General features: G+C 31.2%; 2 protein-coding genes across 5 annotated transcripts in view; one reads left to right on the forward strand and one right to left on the reverse strand.

The window, feature by feature from the left end:
• Positions 1–12,092, reverse strand: part of LOC148627992 (uncharacterized) — a 14,087-nt gene continuing 1,995 nt past the window's right edge. For all 3 annotated transcript variants that reach the window (XM_088582900.1, XM_088582903.1, XM_088582912.1), the window contains 6 exons: positions 11,279–11,352; positions 10,730–10,812; positions 7,164–7,393; positions 6,320–6,461; positions 5,434–5,700; positions 1–4,674 (listed from right to left, as the gene is read on the reverse strand). In XM_088582900.1, the coding sequence (XP_088439026.1) occupies positions 4,586–4,674; positions 5,434–5,700; positions 6,320–6,461; positions 7,164–7,393; positions 10,730–10,799 (798 nt within the window). In that variant the 5' untranslated portion in view covers positions 10,800–10,812; positions 11,279–11,352 and the 3' untranslated portion in view covers positions 1–4,585. The remainder of the gene's footprint in view (positions 4,675–5,433; positions 5,701–6,319; positions 6,462–7,163; positions 7,394–10,729; positions 10,813–11,278; positions 11,353–12,092) is intronic.
• The window catches only part of LOC148627993 (uncharacterized), a 19,992-nt gene continuing 16,902 nt past the window's right edge, over positions 9,003–12,092 (forward strand). Inside the window, exon 1 of one of the 2 annotated variants that reach the window (XM_088582876.1) lies at positions 9,003–9,022. The gene's annotated coding sequence lies outside the window, so the exon portion shown is untranslated. Of the gene's footprint in view, positions 9,023–9,072; positions 9,149–12,092 lie in introns of those variants that run through there. The other variant, XM_088582886.1, reaches the window with a different exon arrangement.

The raw sequence follows: 12,092 nt of genomic DNA on the forward strand, positions 1-12,092 counted from the left end.
TGAACTTTTAATAAATGAAATTTATATATTTATAACTTTTAATGTGAAATTCACATTTACAAAACTTCCCTGTAAACCATAAAAAAGCCAAAAAAAAAAAAATAAAATAAAACCATCACAGTACAACATACAATGGATATAAATAAATAAAAACAAAAATAACAAGCATATAAAATTATTTGAGATCACAAGTGATATGTTATTTTATACCATGGAATAATGAAGTATAGATTCACCTAATAATCTGAAAAATTGAATAAAAATATGTTAACTCTCTTAACAATATGAACATTTTCAGAAAGTAACATTTATGTTAAAATACCAATTATGGTATATTATCTTAGTACCATAGAAAAACAATTATGGTATATTGTTTTAGTATGAAAAAAATATCAATTACAGATATCATGTTATGTGGGAAAGTAATACATCAAAATTGTCTAGTTGAATTCTATTGAAAAATGCATTATTTAACTATTTTTGTTTCCGTCTTCACTTACCAAAACTTTTATTGGTTTACAAATTACTTAAGGGACATAAAATACATTAATTGAATTCTGAAAAATCTAAAAAAAAAAATACCTGCCTGTACCAGGCATAGTTAACAGTCCATTTATATCAACTTAAATGAACTTTGAACTTTGGTAATCCAAACACCTGTCTAAACTGACCAAAAGGGTTCAGTTTAGACAGGTTTCACTAAGGGTGCTAATCACCATTTTCTGTGAACTCATCATATTGCACTAAAAAACAAAGTCATTTATGAACATAACAAACTTATCAAAAAAAAAAAGACAAAAAAGTTCAATGAACAAGGAACAGGTTCTAAAAATATCTGTATCTAATTTTAACCCAGAAAGATAAAAAAAAAATTTACAATGATTGGATTTGAAGTACTCTGAATTGACTTTCATTTCCTTTATAATGCAGTTCACCTCCAGTAATTTTGAAATACCAAATACAATTTTCTTACTTTTTGGATACTTTTTTTTGTCAAAGAGACAACAACCCCACTGGGATGAAAAAAAATGTAACTCAAGGCCACCCATGGGTCTTCAATGAATGACGAGGAAACCCTCACACCACTGGGCAGACTGAGATACATTTACATAAAACGTAGATCATACATACCTATTACACAAGCATTTTATGGCAAATATAAATGTATGTAAAACTTTGTATTCTGAGTAAGCTATAATGGCAAAGTTAAAAAAAATATTTATAAAAAATACCTTAGAAAGGGGAGATAGTTGGGGGGGAATGTTCTATAGAAATGTAATTGGAATTGTAGCTTTTTGAAAATAACAAGAAATAATTTGATGACCAAAAATTCCTTTTCAGAATCTGAAAAAAACATTAAATTTACAAAATGTTATACCTACCAGTTACTGTAATTGTAATTATTTTCATGAACTTTGCAGTCATACACCATCCTCGAAAATAAATTTATGCAAAGGAGACTTCTAACATTATTCATTAGGCAGAAACTATGCTTTCTGCGTAAATAAGTACCTGCAATTATGATCATAAACCAATAATAGCAGAATTAAGTACCATTACTGTATTTGATTGTTTGAAAAATACGGAAAATATCCCAATACATGAAAATCACCAACTTTAAGGCCTTTGGTGACCTACGTTTTTTTAAATCTACATTTTTGAAATTTCATAGTAAATTCTCATCTCTGTGATAAAACTAGCATAACTTGTAGACCAAACCATAAGATGTAATCTACCTTTGACACATAACATAAAGGCAATAAAACAAAATCTTCAGAATAATTATTCCCCCTTAAAATAACAAAGATGTTCAAAAACATCTAATGAAATCAAAGTGATAGTAATACAAGAGGTCACTATTAAGGATTCAAAACACACTACACGCTATTGTAAAAACCACTAATATTTGTAGCCATTATCATACATGAATATATGGGACAAGGTTTATGGATGAAGGAGATTCAGCTTTCACATCCAATAATGTTTGAGAAATTTATTGTTAAATGGTGGTTATTCTTGCTAAAGAACAACTGAAAATCAACTATTGGTAGCAGTTTTATACATTAAATCAGCCTAATTTGTTTGAAAAAAAAAAAAGCATTTGGCCAAATCTAGAAGATCAAAGTCTCCACATTTGTTTAGATTTCCATACCCAGCAACCCAGATATTCTGGACATTTTCACATGTATGAATGTCTACACAAAAATACTGTATAAAAGCATGAAGTCAGAATGTAGAAAAGTAGTCAATATACCGTTAATTAAAACAAGACTTATTGATTGTTCCATTCAGTCGCTACATGTAGGATTTAACAACACTCTACTTTCTGTTTTGATGACCTTTCTGATCAGTTAATCAAATTTCATCTTTCATGATTTTGAAAGCATTATTTAAAGGTAAAACCCTGAGGATTCTGAAAAGTTCATCTTCTTTTAATTGGATTGAAAAGTAGTGCAACAATATTAACATACACATATTCACATAATGATGTCACAGCAGGAAATAGCATTGTGAATTATAACCAACAACAAAGGTAACACTAAATTGACACCAGTATATTATTCAATTAAACTGTACATACATATATCACTGTGGACACTTGTTTAAATAAAAAAACAAAAACAAAACCAAAAAATACTGTAAGCAAGTTCATCACAATGACAATGCCAAGTTTCAATTAACATCTTTTGAAGATGATTTTACTATGAATTAAGCAATATGTAGGTCACCTCTGCCACAATTTGAGGTATAATTATCTAAAATCACAAATGTATGTCATCACACACTCACAACACAATCAATAAATAGAAAATCACAAAAATACACAATATATACATGTTCATTTTTCACAGGTGGTAAATTTTGTTGATTCGTATCTTTTATAAAGAAAAGTTTTTATTTTCTCACATTTTGGTCACTTAAAAACTCTGATACAAACTGTTAATGAGAAAAAGCATGCAGTTTATATTTTTCATGATACCAAATTTCAAGTGAATGAACCATGTGAGAAAACAAACAAGCATACATTGGTTACATAATATCAACTTTGTTGATAAAATTTTTAATCTTCATTAAAAAATTATGTTTCATTAAGACACAAACAATACAAATGTCCTCCACCCTCTATCACAAATGTTTAACTATGGAAAATATTAAGTAGCAGTCTTTATGAAAATCAGACAGGAGGTGATTCATGCATGTCAAAAACCCACCAAATTCTAATTCAGAAACAGTTACTGGCCACATTACCAGTCTTAGTTTGTCTTTTAGTTGTCACATTTTCGAAATAAAAATTAAATAGACTATGAATGAAATTGGCACTTTTTTTTGCAAGAGTTATCTTCCTTGATTTGCTTTGGTTTGATTGGTTTTGGAGATAAATGTGTGGTTTTCTCAAAATAGAGATCTGTATACAGAAAGAACTATTATTACATAAAAATATAGCATATGTAGACTGAGAGAGTATTGTTTGTTTGGTATGTTTGTTCCCACACCATGAATCACCTTTACCATAGGCAGTGTCTGAATCTTTTATGGATTGATACTTGAATAACAGATAGAGGTACATTTCAAACTGGCAAACAATTTTATTTTGGGCTGAATATCTATGTTTGCCAATAAATAGGTTTTTTACCTACAGTTTATATTTTTGTCTCTAGTAAATGAATAATGTTATGAGCTCACTTCTTTACATCAGGTGATTGTAGATGTTTGGCAAAACAAGTGCCAACACAATTGCATGTAGATATGAATCTTTATATAACTTTTTTTATATTATCAATTCTTATGATTAGTTTTACCCTGATGTTAACAAAGTTGGAGAGTTCAATGATAACTTGTTTATGTGCTTCACAAGAAAAGCCAAAGTAGTACCATTTTATCATGCTGTTCAGAGAAAAAAAACGAGGGACCAAAATCACCTTTAAGTGTATATTATCCTCAGCAAGTCTTGAACAGGGCTGTCAAGTTTTCAAAATGCAAATGCGTGAGATTTGGCAAAAGTTTGAAAGATCAAAGGAAATGCCACCAAATCAGCTTCAAAATGTGTGAGACTTGACAGGCCTGTATCTAATCAGGCAGTCCTAAAATAACCATGAATACATGTATTTCATGACTGAATCACTTATCGAAGATTTTGCATCATTTTTTTAGTTTTTTTATTAATCAAAATGTGGAAAAAGGAAACTTTGTGTTCTCCTCTAACATATATAGAACTGTTTTCTCTGATACAACTTTTGAGCAATATTAGTTTTAATTTGAAAAACCTAAAGAGCTGTACAGGTGTACAAGTCAGCACTCTCTACTTTCAAATGAATGAGGAGAAAAAAAAAAGTCTGTATTTTATCTTCCCATGCTTTTAACCATAAATGATTTCCTTGTGACATAGCAAACATTTATATATACATGTACATACAAAAATAAAATTGATCCCTAGATCAGTAATTTATAAATTGTATAAATGGAATGATGGTTATACCAGTATCGCCCTACACTGATAATATTTTTGTAAGAAGTAAACATTGTCATTCAAACTCATCAGCCAATCATGACTTAGTAAACATTGTCATTCAAACTCATCAGCCAATCATGACTTAACAGTTGCATCATCATCCAAAACATCCCAGTAAGATGGAGGTGGAGTATTTCTATTACCTGTCTGGCTAGCTATAGAGCCTAAAACAAAAACAGAATTACCTTATCATCAATTAAAAGGTTTATTTTCAAATGGCTATTTCCATTAAAATGTTATGTAAAGGTTCTGCCACCCCTAGGAATTTTCAAAATTTAATACTCATAACAAGACTGGATCCAAAAACTTTAATGGGGGTCCGATCAAAAAGTTAAAAAAGGGAGGAGGTTACAGGCCAATATTTACTCACTTGTTCCTTAGTTATGAATATAACTTAAAAAATAATCCAACAAAAGGGGTTAGGTGGATCCCTCCTTGTGGAACCCTCCTCTAGATCCGCAACAATCATAAGATAAAATCCATTCTGAATCATGGTACATGTAGTATACTAGTCTACCCCGGACTTTTTATGAGCAAATTGGTCATTGTTTCTAGAAAAACAGTGGACGCTTACCTTACCGGTGCACCTGGTCCATGCTCCCAGTTTTTAGTGGAGTCTGACTTGCTTATTTGCTTTTGTTGCTTTGTGTGTATGATTTTAATTGCTTTGTGTTCTTTGTTGTGTGTATCTGTTTTCCATGTCTGGTCTTTGTCTCTGGATTGCATTCTTTTGATTACCGCTATAACCTTGGTTCCCTTGATTACTCTAGTACAATTTAAAAACAAGACCTTACAGACGGGTGGACAGATATCACTACCATGTCTCTCTGTGACTTCTCCATCGGGCACACAAAAACCCAAAGTAATTTTTATCTACTTCATGTAAGTCTTACACCTGTTAAATGTATAACACTGCATAATACCTGGATGTTTATGACAGCTGCCAATCAAACTGTCAAGTTCTGGTGCCATGGAAACTGGACGGGTGGTCTCCCCTTCAACGACCTCTGTTTGAACTGTCCTTGGTGATGACCTTTGTGAAGAGGTATCACAGTTACGGTATCTTAAATTTCTGCAGGATAGGAGGATACAAATAGCAATGGCAAGGACAACCATTATTACTCCTATTGCAAGAACTATTTGGGTCACAAGAGCATCACTGTTAAAACTTTCTTCTTCATCATCAGATGCTATAAAAAATAATATCAAAATGCTCAGAACTGAACTCTGTAAATGTAAACAAAAGTATAGACTTAATTCAAACTCAACAATAAATTGGCATATAAGTTTATACAAAAGTTTTCTGCAACCAATCAGAAACATACATGTATTTATTGCCTTAATGACTCTCTTTAAAGATAAAATGATTTATACATGTATTTTTAGATTAGTCTTATTCCTTGAGTTTTGAATATTGTTTAATCATGGTTAAACTTTTTAACATTTAAATTTAAATTACATAATAAATTGACATACATTTCTGAAACCTATGCTTAAGTTTCTACTTATCTATGCTATTCTTTTCAAAGCGCTAAAAATAGACATTAATGGAACATTAAGCCATGCATGGCCAGGTAATGGTAAAATAAGGGGCTGGCAAAATGTTGAAAATAGTCAAAACTCGAAATTTTGCTGAAAATTAAAGTTAACTTGTATCTTATATTACTAAACAACAGTGCAATTTTTTTTTTTAAATTTGTGTGACAGGGTATTAAAACTATAAATGCAAACCAAAGTCAGGAGTTTGAAGAACAGACAGAAAAATAAATATGCTTCAACTTCTTTCAGGGAAAGCAATTATCTACTTACATGGACTATATTCTCTATTTCTTCCTTCCACTTTGAAGACAGCATGAGCTGCTGATCTTTCTGTTGCTGCAAACCTAATCTCATAAGGATTCTCTCCGGATGTACAAAATGTTGGGTCTAAGTTATTAACACAGTTTGTAACCTGATAAAAAAAGTTAAATTTTTTTTTGTCCATCTACTTCTTTAGCAGAGAACACAATAAAACGTATAATCTATTCTGGTTATACTGGTATTTCAATGTAAGTAAGAAACTGTTTTAAAAATGTACATCCAAATTACCTCCCTTTGGGTAACACAAGGTTTTTTAGCACATCATGTCAGAAAACTAACTATATGTACAACAGTACAAGCATGGACAATTTGAAAATTTTGAAGTTTTCTGAACTTACTGGTAACGGGGAAGTTTTTGCACCATCTTCTTTAGCTATTTCCGTGATCAATCTACTTTTGTGCAGTTTAAGGAGTTAGACCTAGGGAAAGGGACACAACTCTTAAAAATCATTGGAACATTTGTATGCAGCATTTTACGTCCATTTTATGTAAGCATCTATTTAACTTGGATTGATTTTATTCTGCTTCAAACAAAAGCTTGAGAGGCTTTGGTGAAATCGAATATGATACAAACATATCACTGATTTCAAGAGTAAAGTCCCTTACCCTAGGTCTACCTCTTAAGTTCATAATTGTATTATAAATTGTATTACAATGTTCTTCAAAGAAAATATTCATGACAGTTTAATTTTTTCATCACAAATCTTACCCAATAAATAGCCACAATAAAACTGCCAAACAATTTCAGTTTACAGTAATTCTAACACAATGGTTGATTGCTCTTGAACCTTACCATTAAAGGTGAATTTGATGCATATTTCTCATACACAGACACCTTAGCAGCACAATTTGGAAAATATAAAGTCTTAGGAGTTATACAGAGATATTCATATTCAGCCCATGTTTTTATGGTGTCAACTTCCACAGTACAGTTCAGCAGAGAGTCGGCGAACCATTCAATCTGTAGGACATTGTGAACCAGTATGTAGGTTGTACAGTCTTTCTTTGATGTCAATTTCACAACTGAAAGGAAAAAATATTTTAAATCCATATGCTATGTTTTGGTAAACCTCATCTTCAGATAAGTAATTAGGTTGTTAAGCCAGAAAAAGATCAAACTCAAATTCAAAACTTTATCTTGATTTCATAATCTCAAAAGAGCTAACTTTCACCTTTTTCAGCACTCCAAGACAGATAACAATATTAAATGTGAAAAAAAGTTAATTTCACCTTTTCATACTCCAAGAAAGATAACTCTAATTACTATTATTTTGGGAAAAAAATTGTGGGAAAAAATATCAGAAAATGAAATCTAGACTCCATAACAATATCCAAATATAATATTCCAAGAAAGATAACTTCTAATCATAAAAAAATTTTGAAAAAAAACTAACTTAATATTTTCAGAGGGCATCACATAATACCTTGCCGCTGAGTGTTGTAGGGTATAAAAATTTAACAAATCTTTCAGTCATGCAAAGCTTATTTCTTCCTTCTCAGGCATTTTTTCATAAAAACCAATGCGGGAGGACTTTGAAATTTTTTTGCCTCTAAAAGTGATAAGGGTGCTTTTACATTGTTCACTGCCAGAAAAAAAAAAGGAAAAAGGAAGGTGCATTTTTGTTTTCATAATATTTTCATGTATATGGTGATAGAAATGGGTAATGAGCTATCTGAAAAGATAGCTGTGATGGCATTTGAATCAAGCAATTATTTTTTAGCTCTTACCAGTCAAGTCAAAGTTATGACTTGATTGGTATAGGAAAACGACCAAAAAAAAAGCAAATGATTTTTATCAAAACCATTTCCAAGGGAAGACATAAGTATGTAAATAAATTTAAGTCTATTATGCCAAAGCCTCTGACAGAAAAGGTCAATCAAGCTATTACCTATGAAAAACATTAAGAAAACTCCCACACCAAATTTATATGAGAAATCAACTTTTGTGAATCATAATTTTTTGTAGCCAATAGATCACACTATCCAATCAGTACAGTAAATTAAAAGAATAAACTGGGAAATACACAATTAAAAAAACATGTATGTGCATTTGTCAGGACATAATAACATATTTTCCATGTATCATCCAAGGCAGGATAAATTTACATCCTGTTTTATTTGTACACATGATGTCATAGTAAGAATTAGGCAGACAGCGAGTCACTAATTTTTTTATACAAAATGTAGGTTACACATTAAGAAAACACTTATAATTGTCACTTGTCATAGTTCTTAGTGAAGAGATTAAATTTTCGACTGGTGCTTATAAGTTATATACAGGTGTACATCTAGATTTTTTTTAAAAGTGTTTTTTTTTTTGGGGGGGGGGGGATCCAGGCCATTATTTGCTCATTTTTAAGTTCTTGCATGCTACTTACAAAAGTTAGCAAAAATGGGGAGATTGGGTCCAACTCTAAACCCAGGATATGCCATTTGTTATATGGTATATGCAGGGTATTAATTTGATGTATCATAATGACCACAGGAACAACCTGATATTTACATGGATTTGTAATTAACAATGATACAAGTCATGTAATGGATAACCAATGTCCTAAAACTTGAACTTCTGCATGAATAATGTTTTACCTGGTATGTCATACTATGTTTTAACATTATTTGTGCATTGATGTATCATGATTTTAAAACAAGGTAAAACCACAAAAAATTATCTAACAATCAAACAAATTGTACATTTTATATTAGCTTTATAGCTTAACAGTTAATTCATGATAAAATTTATGAACTGGAAAATTGATTTTCTGAAAAATCTTTAAGGTAAGAAAACACATATTTGAATATTTCTAATGTCTTTTTGAGACTTATTTAATACTGTCATGTCTGTTGTAAATGAAAAAGGAGAGACCACTCAAAGACAACAAAAAGTCAAATATTTAACACAACTCAACCAACTAAATGAAAACTTATATAACTGGAAAATATTTTTAAGAAATATTTCTGCTATGAAAGAGTGTTATACTGTTTACCTCTTGTCTACCACAATTTTTTTTGTAGCAGTTATTTTCTACAACATCACACCTATTTACCTTTGGAACAGTCCATGCCTTCGACATGGTCTCATATGGGAGATTTTTACATTAAGCCATATTTTTTTTGTAAAAATTCAATTCTGTAGCATTTTTCACATTAAATATTAAAAATTTTAACCAAACATCTCCTACAAATTCTACATTTTTATGTGGGAGATTCTTATTTTTTTATTGATTTTGCAGGAATCTCCCCTTAATGTGGGAGGGCGACGGGTATAGCAAATACCTGTCACAGGCATTTGATATTATGAAAGAGATATAGGTGTTCAATATCATGGTATTGGATTTTTGACTAAGGCCACAATTATTTCATGTCTGACGACTTGGTTTATATTTATAACGCCCTCATACAAAGTTTAGGGGTATATATATTTCACCCTATCTGTCTGTCTGTTACTGTCCATACTATTTTCTTAGACACATACAACATTGTTAGGAAAGTTTGTGAGATGTTATATACCCACATGGAGATTTGCATACTGTCAGAAATCAATGTCTGGACAAAAATTATTGAAATGACAGCTGTTGAACATAACTGTTTTTCAGGAAAACTTGGTCTCAAGCGTTGTCTGCAACATCCTCTCAATGATTTGCAAGATTGTTATGAAACTAAATATATAAGATTACCATATTGGGATGTGCATATTGTCAGGAATTTATGCTCTTCAAGCTGAGGAAGACAGGCTTCATTTGTTTTCCCATATTTATATGGTTTTTGAGATATGTGTAAAAATAGGTGCCTTAACCCCCTATGGTCTAAAAATAGCAATGGCAGCCAGGTTTTACACTTGTTCTGCATAATCGACTAAATTATTACAGAACATTTACATACCCAAAGGTTGATGGTATCCAAATTTGGAAACAATCCACTGAGTGGTTTCAGAAGAGAAGATTTTTTTTGTAAAAGTTATCAACGACAGAAGACCACAGACATCCAATAACAGGTGCAATAACTCACACTGACCTTTGGTCTAGGTGAGCTTATAAAATGGATCAAGAATATCTGATGAGTTCAATTTATATCAATGTTTATAAAACGTAAAATTCATGTCAAAGACAGAAATGGCCATATTGCCCTGAACAGGAAGTAGAAGTGAGACAGACCTGAAATTGCATTCCTTGGTATGGGACCCCATACTAAAGTTGTGTACCAAATATCTAGAGGCTGTGATTCATAGTTGGTGAGAAAAATGTTAAAAAATATTTTCCTTGCCTGCTTGCCTGCCTGCCTGCCTATCATTCACCATTCTATATGCCATTTGCACTAGTGCAACCTGGCCAAAAATGTAAAATAACAAATTAACTTTACCTGGCTGTTCACTATAACAAAGTCTTAACAGTACAGACACCACCAGCAGTATTTCTATCTGTTCTATCATGTCTACAATTAACCTACAAGTAGAACTCAAACATTGTTTACTTTGTTCTCAGAAAGTGTAAAATTTTATTTAACATCCTCATCATACCATACATGATAAACCATTCCCATTATACCATATGTACATGTACCATTTACATGTATGATCCATTCCCAATATACTGAAATGATACACCATTTACTGAATACAATTTATGATACACCCGTCTCCATATACCATTGATACACCATTCCCTATATATAAGAATCATTTACAATACAAAACTCATCCTATCCATGTCACATTTATAATACACCATTTACAATATACCATTTAAGATACATCCTGCCCATTTACGATACACACTGCTAATTGTGACTAAATTCAAACAAATATAATGTCAGAGGGACAGACAAAGTGATTCCAATATATGACCCACTGGCAGATGTATAATTTGTTCAACTCCTAAAAAATACAAATGTATTCAAACAACAAATTACCTTTATGTACATGTATCTACAGCATACATAGGATTCATAGCCTTTATTTCACATTTTAAAATCACACAACATGCCTAAAAGTAGAAAAAACATCAATCGTAGAATACAAACTTTTAAAGGCAATTTTTCTACATGTACAATTACCTGAAATCAAAATATTGGATATTCGAATAGCACAGGAGATACATGTATTACACGTAGTTATATATTGACACTGACAAATAGAAAATCAAGTGCTGGAGGTTTTTGATTCTAGTGAAAATTGTAGCAAGGACAATTTTCCAAAATGTTGTACCGACATATAATGTTTGTAAATAGACATGAAACATGTAAACTGCATCACCTCTGTCTTATATATATTTGATATGAATAAATGAGATTGAACCAATTTTGTGTGTTTTGCCTGAAGAAATGCCCAGAGACATTATACATTATCTGTCATATATGTCTCTCCTTTAATCCTGTGAACACATTTCTTAAAAATCTTATCAATGTTTGAAATCATGTCAAAATGGCTGGTGATATAAAAGTTAGGACATGTTTTTCTTCAATTGTGGAAATTGAACAATTTCGAGAAAACTATGAAAATAACAATTGCATTCAGCTCGGTGTTGAACAAATAAGCTATAAAATTCAAGACAAAAATGTTACTTGTAACTTGCAGAGGATCAAGAAGTTTTTTTTTTTAAAAAACAATGCTGGTCTGAATTAAATAAAACAATTCTAATGAAAAAATAAGTGTGTGATGGTTGTTTGACAAGGCAACACCTTAAGTGTGCTGACCTTAAGTCAGTTCTGAAGGCCATGTATATGT

Source organism: Perna viridis, chromosome 1 (genome assembly GCF_037379345.1).
Source record: "Perna viridis isolate PV_CMFRI_1.1 ecotype Kerala chromosome 1, ASM3737934v1, whole genome shotgun sequence".
NCBI lineage: Eukaryota > Metazoa > Mollusca > Bivalvia > Mytilida > Mytilidae > Perna > Perna viridis.